This window comes from Gymnogyps californianus, chromosome 1 (assembly GCF_018139145.2).
Source record: "Gymnogyps californianus isolate 813 chromosome 1, ASM1813914v2, whole genome shotgun sequence".
Classification (NCBI taxonomy): domain Eukaryota; kingdom Metazoa; phylum Chordata; class Aves; order Accipitriformes; family Cathartidae; genus Gymnogyps; species Gymnogyps californianus.
In genome coordinates, this window is record NC_059471.1 from 120,792,147 (window position 1) to 120,806,996 (window position 14,850).

At 42.1% G+C, this 14,850-nt stretch overlaps 1 protein-coding gene across 3 annotated transcripts in view; it reads right to left on the reverse strand.

Annotated features, from left to right (window-relative positions):
* PHLDB2 (pleckstrin homology like domain family B member 2) overlaps nt 1–14,484 on the reverse strand; it is a 60,764-nt gene extending 46,280 nt beyond the window's left edge. For all 3 annotated transcript variants that reach the window (XM_050896745.1, XM_050896754.1, XM_050896736.1), the window contains exons 1-3: nt 14,393–14,484; nt 9,637–10,985; nt 187–570 (exon numbers count right to left, since the gene is read on the reverse strand). In XM_050896745.1, coding sequence (XP_050752702.1) covers nt 187–570; nt 9,637–10,985; nt 14,393–14,441 — 1,782 coding nt within the window. In that variant the 5' untranslated portion in view covers nt 14,442–14,484. The remainder of the gene's footprint in view (nt 1–186; nt 571–9,636; nt 10,986–14,392) is intronic.
* Nucleotides 14,485–14,850: the final 366 nt, after the last annotated feature.

The following is a 14,850-nucleotide window of genomic DNA, read 5'->3' on the forward strand; positions in this document are numbered from 1 at the left end:
CCAGTACCAATAGCTTCCACAGAAAATGAAATAATCATTTGCTGGCTGCTAAGTTGTATGAGCTCTGAGATTACTTCTGACACCTAAGCCATCCTAACTGTGGCCCCTGCCAGGACAGCCGACTCCTAGAGGAGGATTTCAAGCAGTCGAACCTGGATTGTACTCTTTCCTCCTACAGAGCGTTACCTTTGGTGTGATGCTTAGGTAGGACGATTCGGTGGCATCCTTCAGGAAGCCGGGAGCAGAGAAAGGTGGAGCCTTCGTGCTTTCGTTGAAGTGCTCGTCGGCTCTCAACCCTCTAGAGGAGAGGAAAGCAGCAGTGCCGCGACTGTGGCTGCTCAGCTCCGAGAAATCCGAATCGCTTGCAGATGATTTCAAGTGGCTTCTGAACCTCGTTTCCAGATTCATCTGGGAGTCTTCGAACACCGAATCCTCGTCGGAGAGCTGAAGTTTTTCGAGTTCTTTGTTAATTTTTTGAACATCAGCAACTGTTGTAGCTGCAGCGGGGTCGCTGTCAGATTTAGAGTATTCTGCACACAGATTGAGGATTGTCTCCAGCCGCTGTCGTTCCTAGTTTAAAAAAAGATAATAGCGCTAAGCATCACATGTGAGCTAAAGTAAAGATGAAGTTAAAAAAGTTTGCTGGGCGTTTTTTTTGGTTGGTTGGTTGGTTTTGGGGTTTTTTTTCGTGTCTTTGTTTGTTTGTTTTTGGTTTTTTTAAAGAGTGAAGGATTAAAGTCCTCCAGTTGCATGTATGTCTCTAGCACTTAGAGATAATAAACAGATATACATAAATAAATTACAGTGCAAGATGAAGAATCAAAGTTAACATGGAAGAACTCAAAAAATTAAAAGTACATTTCACAGAAATGAATAGCTACTTAAATAAGATGTCCTAACACCTATTTATCTTTCCAATGTAGAAAATTTTAATATTAGTATTGTTTATTCAGGTTGTTGTAACCATACCCCATTTGTATGTACACATGTCCAGTGAGGTCACTGTATAAATCACTAATTGTTCCACTTTACACTTATGCTATACTCCTACCAAGCCGCAAAATATTGCACAGATTTTCCATGAACTCACTCATTCCTGACTTTTTTGGATTTTCTGTTTTGTTAACTTTGATTCCCTTTTTTGGGAGAGAATTAGTCCACGTTTTGTAACACACAGTTTTAGGAGCATTAACAGAAAAATAAGGCATCACATCTAAAATACAACAGATGTCAAATGCACAGAAGTGGGGGAAATGTTTATTTACCAGTTAACTCAAATTCCCTATGGATTTATACTAACATTTCAAACTTGAGAATCTGAATAGCTGTGTCAGTTTGACCTGACATGCTTCAAGTTGCTATAAACATTTAATTCCCGAAGGATTTCTAGATCTCTATAATACTTTTTATAAAGTATCAGAAAGCTATATTTGTTTTATTTTACTGTATGCATAGCTTCCTGTAACTTTACTTCGGATGAAATTTTTTACCTTTTCATTTTTAAGAGGTAATGCTTTTATGTAGTTTCATGTTGCTTTTGCTAAAGAAGAAAAATAATGTAAATAAAAAATTGCTTACCATAAGCCTATTGAAAATTCTGCTGGAAAAAAGACCACTGTGAGAGTTCCATGCTTGGCATTAATACCTGCACTAATGATCTCATTTCTGATTTCTAGGAAATCCTTCTTATTTTTGGTAGTATTTAAGAAGAAAGCCAGAAAACCCCAAATCCTCAGCCTCCTTCCCCAGGAACCACTGCAGACGTATTCACTTTCCAAGCTCTACCTGGCATTACGTTTGCAAACGGGATTTGCAAAGCAGCTATTTCTGACGGTCCTAACACTCCCTATGCCCAACAGCAAGTGATAACAAGGATCAAGCAAAGCAGTTCGGGCAATGCATTCATTGCCTGCCCTTTCCCTGCAGCAAGCCATTGGAGTTTTATGAAAATTTAACACCAGTTTGCAAGCACCCAGCTTTTTATACAGCTACCAAGAGATTACCCGGTTGCACGCACTACATGTTCACATCATCCCACATCACCCGCAGTTAAGAGCTGCATTTCTGAGCTGGAGAACCCATCTGAACCCGTCCGTTTCCAAGCACTACCCAACCGAGAGAGCACCACGAGACAGAAATTTTGCCTTCAGGTAGCTTGTTCCCAGGTTTCCACTGCAGCTGTCCTCTGAAGCCTCCTGTAACGGCACCGGCAGAGACGAGCCGCTGAAATAATGGAGCCCGGGGCAGCTGCGGGGCAGCAATTGCAAGCTTCTATTTTCCACAAAATGGGTCCAGCAGATTCTGCAGACATCCTTCAACCCCAAATGATCGACATAATTATAACTCCCTAAAGCCTTGTTCCCTCCAGGCAACCACTGCCAGACCCTAAGCCTCTTCCCTTACCCCTCCAACGCCGCTATCCTCCCTCTTACTAAGTCTTTTGGCCACGCAACCCAATTCCTAAAGCGCTGTGCAAGTGCTGGCTGGGATCGCCGGTAATTATGCAGCTCTCCCTGTTGTGACGGCACCGGGCCTGGCCCTTTCATACAGTCATCATAATGGTTATAGATGGGAAACTCGGCATCAGGACATGAAGTCCCATCCTTCCCTGCAACAACAGGGTATATCAGGTTACCCGGTGCCAAGCCTCCATCCCTTCAATAATAATAGGAAATGGCAAATTTCAAAGCGCAGCCGCTGTTCATCCTAGCCTAAGTGCTCAGGTAAGGGGCTCTCACTGCAAACCTGCCCTTTGCTGAGCAGTCAGGAGAAAAAAAAAAAAAAAGGATTCTTTTTTCCCCAAGTCTCAGATGCTCAGGAAAGCTTAAAAATTGCAGGAAAACCTCTGCCAGTCTTCAAAAAATTCCTGATGAACTTTCAGACACATTACAGAAATACCGATATCTCTCACTTCTATTTTGACATGTGCCAAGAGGCTTATGGACAGGAAGCTCTGTGGTTATTTTATACGCTCTATTCTCATCATTTCATCTTGGCCAACTCATTCCAGCTCCAGCACACCTGCATTTAACTGTTTCCAGAATAAATTTCTGAGTCAAGCAGCAAGCTAGGAAAGCACCCCTGCAATGAAAAGTGCAAAAACAGTAGCACATGGAAAATCCAGTCAATAATTTTGCAAGAAATACCACACAAGTTATTTGTGGCACTGAACACAGCAGAGGGAAAAAAGGTATGTCAAAAGAAGGAAATTGGTTTAAAATCGGCTCTGGCGGGAGGGAGGGTGTTGAATCAAGCCTTGTAAGCCTTTCAGTGTATTTCTCCATAAAATGTCCTTTCTAACAGACTAAAACATCTCCACGTGTTTTCTGTGGATCTCTTACCTGCTACAAAAAGGAGTACACAGGTCTTGTGCACTTTCTGCCTGAGCTGTTGTTTCACCACTCCTAGCGTTGACAAAGCTACACACCACCTATGGATGGCTGCAAATCTAGGTGCTGAAGGAGAAGGGTGGGATAAGGGGATAGTAACCGTCCTCTGTTATTGATTAACAATGACATTAAGTGACATCCCTGGCACATTGTAAAGAAAAATATTCCAAAATAGCAGAGATAAATACCTCCCACTTTTTTAACAGCAACCATGTCAGTAATTCCTGGATTTGTTCATCTGCTGCACATCACATATATGACTTTTACCAATGTGTAGAGGTGATGCTGTATCTACATATCAAGGCAAGACTTGGTTAATCAGCTGTGGCAAGCAGGAAGCTTTTTAGATAAGTGCCATTAGCAACTGGATAACCCCAGATTTCATTAAAAATACATGTGCAGTCTCTCCTTTGTGACCAACGCTAACAAGAATTATGGCTAGTCCGTGCAGCCAGGGCTCCCTTTGCCTGAAGAAGAGGCTGTGGCTCTTTTCAGCTACCAAAGAACAGCACTTTTCCACTGTTGCTCTTTAAAACCTCACGGGCAGGCAAACAACCAGCTTCACAGCAAAAGCTTGGAGCAGCAGCTAGTCAAAAAGGATGGCAGGGAAAGAGGCAGAGGTACTGGGGAAGAAAGCAGTAGAAACTCCACAAACGTTCTTTCTTACAAATACATTCAGTACCCCACAGACAAGAGGCAGGAGAAAGGTTTCTCTTTCCTTCCTGCATTTCTAAGGAGCTGGTGATTTCACACCTGTCAGGTACCGAGAAGCTTATTTCAAAGCTAGACTTTAACTGGGTCTGGGAACAGCTTGCCAACTGTTCTTACCCTTCCCTCCAGTTTGCACCAGTTTCTCACTCCAGCCTCATTTATTTTCTCATTTTCAGTCCTTGTTTTGCTATAGTGAGTCTTTGGGCTCTGAGGTTACCACTGGCAGCGCAGAATTCAGAAAAAGCGCCTGTATTTCATGTCCGTCTCTCACAGGCGATGCGCAGGCAGCCTTTCACAGCAGAGGCACCTGCACGGAGAAGCACTGCAGAGGGACCACTTCAGCTCAGAGCAGAGGAGCGGGTGCAGGGACCAGGCTGGCATGCCTCGTCCTTACTTTCCCAGTACAGGCATAGAAGAAACAGGCGGGTAAAAGCAGAAGAGATCAGTGGCACAGAGTAGAGCCAGCCTCCGGGGAAGAACTGAGCAGATGACTTTCTGCAGAATTAGCTCCTGTATCTGCAGGCATGTATTCGGCTCCTGAGGAAATGCCGTCGGCTTCCAAAATAACAACGTTGTTCAGACCAGTGCCCTTTTGCCCCTACAGTACCTACGCAGACGCTCCTTTTCAAATCATGCTGAGGGCAGGAGCCTGAAGACTAGAGCTCCAGTGCAATACTTAAGTTCTGTAAATGAGAACAGGTCTCCTGAAATTGATTTCATCCTGGCCCATACTGTTCATTTGCATAAAACATATAGCTGCAAAAATTAAGTATATGTAATCCACACTTTGGATTGCTAAAGATCCCACAGAAATGTTTTGGAAGACAATTAAAACTGAATGTTCCTGAAAATTTACTGAGTCGTCAGTTTTCTGTTCTGCAGGCTTTTTTTATCCTATTATACGGCACGTGTTCATTTACTAAACTAAATTGATGTTAAGTAGCTATTCTGTAACACTATAGAGACTGTCAAATACTAGTGGTGGGAAAAATTACCTTGATCTAGCCTTTGTCTACTTGGCTGGGGTTCCTGTAAGAGGGAAGTCACTTACACTTTTACATACAGCTTGGGTACTTTATGTTTAAAGGGTCTATAAAAAGACACAGTGCCAATATAAATTTATAAAACATGTATATGAGGTTTTTCCAAGCCGTATGGGAGATTCACATAAGCTCTATTAACCATAATTTTAAAGCAGTACGACCGTGAAAATTCCAAAATATTTTCATTTCATTTTCCCCTCACGTGAGCACATCTTACTAAATTGTAATACATCAATGCAAACCAGGCACAGGGATATTCTGTATTATTTCCTACTTGCTCAATAAACTTAAATGAAATTCAGTGCTCTTCTGACTGTGAAAAAAGGACTATGGAATAAGCTCCTTGAATTTTATTATTGCTCATTTGGGCATCGGTCATTAAGCTGAAATCTCTCCCAGCACAATTCATGCATCTAGTAAAACTGCATTAACAAGCATATGTTTACAGATCCGTACAGACAGCTGGACTATGGAAGGTATCATGCAGATACTGCACATGTAATTTTTAAGTACCTACCACCATCTAGAGGAAACACATTGTACTGCCTAAAAACCAGCAGTAGAAAAATCAAGTTCAGTGCTATTCAAATGAGCAGGTATCAAACAAAACAGATGGCCTTAATATCTATGTTGCCTGTGCTGTTCCATCCCCAACCTCCCCATGGGCTGAAAAGAAAGACTGCCTTTCAGTTCCAGCAGCTACCACAACTGGGTTTTTATCTCAGATAGGAAGAAAAGAGTGAGATCCCCTCTTTAAAAAAAAAAAAAAAAAAAATAAAAAATAAATTCAATCTGAATAACTGAATCTCATTGAATATTCTTAGATCACAGTGATATTTTTTTTCCTTGTTTATAAGGCTCCTGGGTGAGCTTCACCAATAGCTAACTCTGACTTCTACTTGTGTAAAGCTTTTATAAACATCCCTGCGCCAAGATGCAATGTCCGGTCAGCTGGGCTGGAGAGGAAGCAGAAGCAGATTGTGACCCACCAGCCCGCTGCCTGTGCAAGCTCCAGCAGCAACCTCACGCCATCCCACCTACTCCCACAGCCCACCAGTCCCCAGTGCTCAGCAGCAACACCGGAGGGATGGCAGCAACGGGAACTCCAGTTCCTCCCGGTCCTCAAGTCACAGAGGAACAGGCTGGCAAAACAGAAGTGGCACCAGTCTTCAGCCAGTTCGGGTGAACCCAGCCATAAAAGGCAAATCAAAAGAAAGAGAGAGGGAGAAACACCAAATCCTACACAAGTACATACATGTCTTTTCTGTTTGGTGCACGGGAACAAATTAAAACTCAGATGTTTAAATCATTAAAAAAAAACAAACCTGCAATGTGTATTTTCACTATTTGTACCTTTTTTTTTTTTTAATTCTCTGTTTATTTTTTTGGGCAATGACAGCAGATCATTTGGTTTCACACGCAGGCCGTAGCACCAGTTCAAAATGCAAACTTCCAGAGGAGCCTCTGTCACAAGCAAACTAAGCGTAAGTAAAACCCATGGAATAATTTATATGAAAAAGAAAAAGAAAAAAAGTGAAAGTAAATAGAAGAGACCAAGGGCAGATACTAGGTCAGATTACAATGTGTGCATAGATTTTACTTAAAAAAAAAAAAATAAAAATCCAGAAGTGAATAGCAGCTATCAAACACAACACCCCAAAACCACTCTGTGCCAGCAGGACAGCTACAGGGGCAGTACTGGTGCAAACAAAGATGCTCTCCACTTCATACCTAGGCGACAGAGCAGTCTAATCCTCTAAAAAGGAGGCTTATGTTTCTGATGAAGTTCTCTGAGTGGTCCTACATTTTTCTTCTGCCTACCTTACTTCAAAAACACAGTATGGAAGAGTCTGACACTTGTGCATAGAGGGACTACGTTTCCCCTGCCATTTACCTGCCAGCTACTCAATCTGAACTTTTACCCAGCACTGAAAATGCAAAGCACACAGTTTTGCTATCCATGGGTGCTTGTTTAGTTGGGTTTTTTTATTCACACCTTCCTCCACCCCCCAAAAAAGAGACCTGGATCTCTAACCTTTGTCCATCTCACGGTACACGAAGTCAGACAAAACTGCTCTTTGGAAGCTCAGGCTAGATATATAAAGAACCTGTTTGGATAGACCCATGACTAGATCCACACAGAAGGACAAAAATAAAACAAAACCAAAACAAGACAGGCCCTAATGTACAGAGAGCTGATGTGCGGATTTTTTTTTTTTTTTTTTAAAATACATTCTTTCTTCTCAGAGATCTGAAAACTTATTTATGGCATTTTTCAGACTCTCAAACCATTGGAAGGAGGCACTCTCGTGATATTCAACTCTTCCACCAGACAACTCTAACAAGGAGAAAAAAAAATATTGAGCAGGATCTTGAACAGAAGATGAGCTCAAGCAGGAGGAAGTTCCTTCGTATTCAAATTACATGCAACACACAACATGTTCTTTTTTCAAAAACTTTAACATGCTTGGAAAAACAGTAGGCAAATTCTCTTTTTAAAGAATCAGGACTTGAAGGAAGTATTGTCCGGCAAGAAAAGAAATGGGGGGAGGGGGCGGAAATGTAGTCATTACATCCAAATATAAAACCAGAACAATTTTTAGCATTACTGAACATTGAAACAACCCCATATCTTCCATCACTCACCACAAAAAAAAAAAAAAAAAAGCTGTTCTCTTTGAAATACAAATGCGCTCTACTATGTTGTCTTTTATGACTGATTATCTCAGGTTTTACAGCATGACTGTCTGGAAAACCCTCTGATAAGAAGCAAACACCACTTTGCACACACAAAACACCAGGACTAGGGAGAAGGGAGGGGATTTCTGAAAGAAGTGGAGGAACGGCAGGGAGAAGGCAGCAAGAAGAGAAACAACCCACCAGCATTTCTGCTGATGCTTCCCACTTTTGCGTGCGCAAGTGTAACAACCTTTCCTAAGCTGCCCAGTCATTTCCACTCTCACCCCAGTGAGCCCGGCCCCTGCTCCCGAGAAGCTGCAGCTTCAAGGGGAGACGGCGGAGGTTTTGGGGGGCAAAAGGGACAAGGCAGGGCAGGGGCGCACATGCCCTGCTGCTCACCAAGGGGGAAGAGGGGCAGCACCTGCCTCCCCTTCACACCTGCACCTTGACTCCACAGCCCTGGCTCTAAGCAGGCAACGATGAACAATTTCACATCTTGCAAACCAACAGCATGTATCTTATAGACTACAGTGCTGAGCGGATTAGGGGTGAAAAGGCAGGCTCCTGCCCGCATAACAGGTTCCTCACCAAATTGCATCGACGTAGGTGAGACAGGAGGGAGACATCTGAACAGGTTACAATCCTTCAGCTGAACCTGCTCACAGGTGCAGCTCGAAATGGGAGCAGTGGCCCTGCACAGGTGCCAGGCCATTACTAGTGGTCCCTGATGGGCAGCCCCTGCTCCCGCATCCCACTGCTCCCCATGGCTTTTCACCCTGGCCTGCCTGGGAAGCAAACTCCCCTGCAGGCTCGCTGTCTCTATGCAAACTAGACAGGCTTAAGAGTATCCTGTGCCCATTTTACTCAAATCCGTAAAGATTTGAATTAAAGCACACAAATATAAAGTTAATGTCTCAAATCCAAGACTCAGTAATACAAATTGGCCCATCTAATGACCTCGGTTTCTATGTGGACAATAAAATCCGTACAATATGAATGCCTGTTAATAGCGTCAGAGACTTTTGTAGTCACTGAGAAAACTTTTTTCAAAGAAATACTAAGTATCCTTTCAGAGACAGTTTCAATAAGACGCTGTTTCAACCATCTTTGTGTGTTCTGAAGACCTTTTTTTTTTTCCTACTCAAAAGTTGTTTCAATAATACATGAATTACATTTTACTACCAAGTTTAATCCCAAGCTGAAGCAGTATGCACTGCTTTATGTTGACTAGAGACAAAGAGAGAAACTCTGTTCCCCTCTGCTACTCTCCATTTTGGGAGGGGGAGAAGCAAGGAGGCCTATAATTTAATGAAAATACTCAGAAGGAAAAACCACAACCAAGCAGAGAAAGCTCTGATGATGGATGTTGAACCCACACCAATGTATACCTGACTCCGCAGCACACACAGCTGAGCAGCTTATAGCGGACTCTCTTTTTTTTTTTTTACTCACCACAAAACAGTGCCATCATCTAAAACAAAAAGTGCTGGATCCCTGCAGTGCAATTTGTGGGTTTTATGTACATAGACATTTTAACAGAGCCCGCAGGATGACTGAACGCAATTTACATGGGTTCCAACATTTTTTTAAGATGGCTGAACGGTACTGTCTATTCGAGCTGTTACAGCAGCATGCTATTTAAGCATTAGCTTCATGGACTGCGATAATAAACAAGGCATCTGAAGCAGGCAACATTTGAATTTCAAAACACAGCAGCTTATGCTTTGCTGTACCCTCCTGATGGCTAGATCTGGGATGGACATTTTGCAAATGCTAACTGCCACAAAAAACTAAGAGGAAGAGGAAAAAATTACCAGCCGTTCCATCTCCTGCTCCCGAAGCCGCTCCTCCCTCTGCCTCCTGTGGTAGTCCATGAGGTCTTCTCTTCCTGAAATGGAGCTAATGCTGTTCTTCCGCTCTCTCATGGACATTTGGAGTGAGTTTGGCGTCTGTCTGTAATTTTCCAGATCTGGGTCATCAAATTCCATGGAACTGGTGGAAAGGTTTCTTCGGACAGAGAACGACTTGTCAAAATCCACTGGGGAGAAAGAACTACTGGGACTGGTTCCTGAGAGTCCAAGTCTATCGAAATCATCGGAAAGATATGGGGAAGAAGGTGCTAAAAGCATTTTTTTAGCAATTCGAGGGCTTGCAGGAACGCTAAGAGTTGAACTGACGTAGGGATTATTCCCAGAGACAGAGTTTGCATGTGGTGAAACCCCTGAGCTGCAAGAAGAAAAATTCAGGTAATTATCAGCATCTAAAGCATTCTGAGGTAGATCTTTTTCTCCAACTTTTTTCCTTTTAGTATTACCCAGAGAGCTTCTGGGGGGCAAACTTAATGGCACCAGCTGGCTTTCTGTTGATTTATAAAGTCTGGGTAGGGAACGACTGTACATTCCCATATGACTTAGAGATCCACCAGAGTATTTCCTAGGCCGTGAACCCAGAGTCTCCATCATCACATCCTTGTGCTTAACTGGTTTTATGTGAAGGGCCAGGCTGTCTTCAATATTCATCCTCCTGCCTTGCTTTGGGCTAGAAGGCATGCTGGCTGCCCCCGAATTGCTAGCAGGTGAAAACATCAGCTCGTTCCCCGAGCTTCCATTCCACATGGACATAAGAGAACCCGAGATCTTCTTCGTCTCCAGCATTCCTGGGAAGTAGACATTGTCATACGATTTGTTTTTCTGACTGTACTTTGAGTAGTGAAACTTATCCATGTGTCCAAGGGATTTTTCATTTTCTCTGCTGGCATGAATATCAAAGTCTGTCCTTCCTAAACTGTACCCACTGAGGGATGGAGACGTGCCCGATACAGAACCCAAATGCTTTACAGAGATGCTTTTATCTGGAAGATATGGGCTTTCACAGGGGAACTGCTTGCCTCCCTGAATTTTGGTAATAGAGTGTGTATTTTTAACACTGGAGGAAGGATTAGGTTTAACTGGCATAGGTTGTGAAAGGGTTAAATACGAGCCAGCATAGTCCCCGTTTGTTTTAAATTTGAGACTTGATGAATATTTCTTCGGGTTGAGGTTTTCCATAATATCCTGGAGACCATTTTCAAGGGAATTCGCCACAGAACCCTTTCCCAAACTAGCATTTTGTAATTCCATCTGGTTTTGTGTGTGGCTATACTCTGCCATAATCTTACTGGCATCTGTAAGGAAGAGAAAACAAGGAAAAAAAGTTTTTAGCAAGTAAGTAGCTTCTTGCATGTGCATGCCTGCACGTTAACTTGAAAAGAACAATTTTGTAATAATTGCTGTGCTTGTAATAAATGTGTCTCATTATTAAGCAAAGGAGGGGATGCACAACTTTCCCATCTCTGTTTTTGCAAAAGATGGAGACTAAAAAAGAAGGGGTAGAGGGACATCACCAAATTCATGCTACAAATCAGCAACACAGTTGGAAAGAGTGTGTCCTATCCATTCTTCGTGTTCTTTGGTGTTCTATCCATTGCAGGAGTCTGTGGCTCAGCCTTTATAATCCTGAGCCTCCTAAGATGCCCATGAAGTAAGGAAGCATTGCTGTCCTGATGTTTTACAGCTGAGGAACTGAGGTGCAGGGAGAAGATGCAAAGCAGACAGCAGAGTAAAGAACTGAACACAGGTCTCCCAGGGCTCAGGATACAGAACATAAGATACTGCTCTGGACCACCTCTTCTTTTAACCTGTGCAGCTAGTGCATCCGAGCCCCAATATACTAATGAGCTCAATTCAAAGCTCAATAGGAGTTTGTCACCTTTCTGCTTACTCTGTGGATTGTCATGCAGAGCTTCATGGAAAAATACAAAACCGAGGCCTGTTTTTCCAACGTGTTTCAGCTCAGTGCTCTTAAAATACAAAGCTGTAACTACATCTGCAAAGAGCACTTCAGTTAAAAGATAGTCTTAAGGAAGCATAATGCTAGGCTCCATGACTTCATTCAAAACAACAACAAAAACACATGACTGTTAAAAACACTGACAGGGGTTTAAGGTTCCAGGTCCTAACGCTTGTTCAGAATTATAATTTATATTCTGGAAGAGGACACCGACCAAAAAAGCCTTTGCTGTGGTGGATGTTATTGTTCAACGATGTGTCAAGCTCCAGCCTACAGTTCTCAGTTTGCCAAAAGCAAAGAAAGGAATTCAGCTCCTGGCAGTGTCAGTCACTGCAGGAGTTAAACAGGACCCCCAGCAGGCTTGCACTTAGATCTCAGCTGATGTAGAAATGGCACCATTAACATTTACAGCAGCTCCTTGGATGTGCTAGGCTGTGCTTCAAACTAACAAAGCACTCTTCAGTGTCAGTTCCTGCAGTGCCAGTGCATGTTGCTTCTGAAAATAAGGGTCAAATCTGGGATTTGCTCTTGGCTCAGTCACATTTCACCTGTGACCTCAGCCACCTCTTGAGAAACCTAATTTCAGCTTGTCACTTGGCAGGAAGACCTAACATCCAAACGTGTAAAGTGCCTTTAAAATCCTCAGAGGCAATACTTTAATCCTCTTCCAAGTACCACTTCAGGCAATTATATGAACCTAGACACAAAACTTTGATGATCGCCCCTCACCAGAGCTGATATGATCCAGTTTCATTGAGGATCACTAGGTTCAGATACCTAGTGGAAGGTGGCAATGCATTCTTTGAGCAGGTTCTTGTTTCTGAGGCCTTCCTTGCTAACAAGGCAAAAAACCCTGGAACTCATTACTGTCCAGGGCATCATTCAATAGACCTCTGTTGCACAGGCTTCCTCTACGCAAACTGGGGTAAGTCTAAGTGTGTAACAACACGTTCTCCTCAATTCTTAAGAAACAAACCCGTAAGTTTAACAACAAAGGTAACCATCATTAATAATGTAATTGAATAGGCAGAAGAGAAAAGGAGTCAGCATTACAGTGGGGGAAACAAACAAACAAACAAACAAAACACCAACTAAAAAAAAAAAATCAAACACCTTCTTAAGCATAGTGGACCCGGCTAAGCATGTGTTAATTACAAGCTCTGGTAGTGGCCAAAAACATTAATTTGCAGCTTCAAAACCAAGCCTCAGGTTTACTACCACACAGAATTTAGTATTTTTATGCTGACTGTGATTTTATTTGCTGTAATTTTAACACATTTTTTATGATGATACAACTATCTAAGTTGCCTTTGAACCAGTAAGTTCACAGAGCTCTCCATCAGACCATCACCCCTGTGAGCAGTGAAACTGCAGTTTCTTATAATTTGACATTTTACTTGACATTTTTTAGCTATTTTCAAAACTTTTGATCAACAGCAATGATGAAGTTCAAATGAACAAAAGGAGGAACGTGACCCATGTTCAACAGAACTTTTGTCAGGACAAGACAAAATCATCTGTAAAAGATCAAGCATTCATCATATTAGTAGTGTTATAAGGAAGAAGAACAAGACGTAAAAGTTATTTAAGAGCACAGATATAAAGCACAATGTATATGCCTTATATACTTAGCCTTCCATTGTGGAATGGAACCTAATTTCCATCCTCGTCTCCCTTTTTCTTTCCCTCTTCCAAATCTCTCTTAAAATTGAAAGTTAATCTCATATCAAAATTGTACTGTCCAAATCATAACTTGAACACAGCTGAAGTTCAAATGTTTTTGCATTAATTCCACTGGCTCCTATATAAATAGTTTAGCAGCCACATTAATGGGACATTAATAATTGTTTATTACTCCCTTGCAACACCAGTAGGGCACATTTAATCCTACAAAGACTGGATGCTTTTGCCAAAAAACAAGTTAGCTCATGGAAACTTTCAGGCCCGTTCACCACAGCAATGAAGGGTTCATTGTACTTGAAATCCAAAGAAGTACAGTAAGAAAAGGTCACAATACCTTCGTGTAGCCACTCGGATTCAACTTTTCTCTACTATACCTTATGCCAATTCTTCTGCGTTTTTGGTTCCAGAACCACAGTGCCCGCAATCATACGGTTAAATCCCAACTGGACGACAGCACATGTTTAGCTGAACCGTAGCTGCTTTCCACAAACCAGATCTTGTTTGTTTTGTTTATTTTTAGGGTAATGTTTGGGATGAGACTTTATGAATATGCCAGGATGCGTTACACATCCAGGCTGACACTGCCTGTGCATGCAGCTATAGGGACTGAGGCCGGGAGCTCCGGCACGTGGTGTGCCCTGAACCCATCCTCCATCCAGGTCTGCCCCAGCTTTCGCTTGGTAACCTTCAGCACACAGCGCAAGGCTCCTCTGTTTAGCAAAGTATTTGCTGCCTGGAGCTATACAGAAGGAAATTCTTCCATTTTTTTTAATTTTCTTTTTTTTTCCACTCATTCCTTTTCTTCCTTTCCCCAGTTGTTTAGCTGGGGGTCACTGATATCTATTCCAGCCAGGCATTAAACTGATGGGGGAGGGCTGTCTGTCTGCAGCGTATCCAGCTGTGGCCTTATTTTGGCTGGTAAATGGAGTTAGACATGGAATAAGAACAGAGCGCTGATCTTATCCGTGTGTCAGGAGAATTAAAGGACCAAAATCAATAACAAATTCTGAAAGATCTCAGTATATTTACAAAGAAACTTCATTTTTATTAATTGATTACCTGATCCAACATTCTGAAAGGAGGAGAGGTTACTTCTGTTCGGCATCATATTCGTCTTCTACAGGATGGTTAAAACAACGCTAATTTGAGTGAACCAGATAAATTTTGACCTGCAAATAAAGTAACAAAAGAAAAAAATATTAAGAAGCGTATTCTGAGAACATTTTTCAAGTGTATAATATAGACCAAAATTGGCTTTTCTTATGGTAAAATTTCCAGAGACAACTCAAAAAGAAATATGTTAAAAGATATTTGGAAAGGGCACTCCATGTTTAATGTGGAGACTGTGAAAAAAACTGTCTGCAGTTGTTTTATCAGTTTAAAAGACCATATAATTTGATTTGATAATCAGCTATTATCTATGATCCTGACTCTGTGCAGGCAGTTACTAGTCACAGCTCCCGAGTTTTGTCTGCAATCCTGTGGCTTCCTTAAGAAACCATTAACAAGGTTGGACT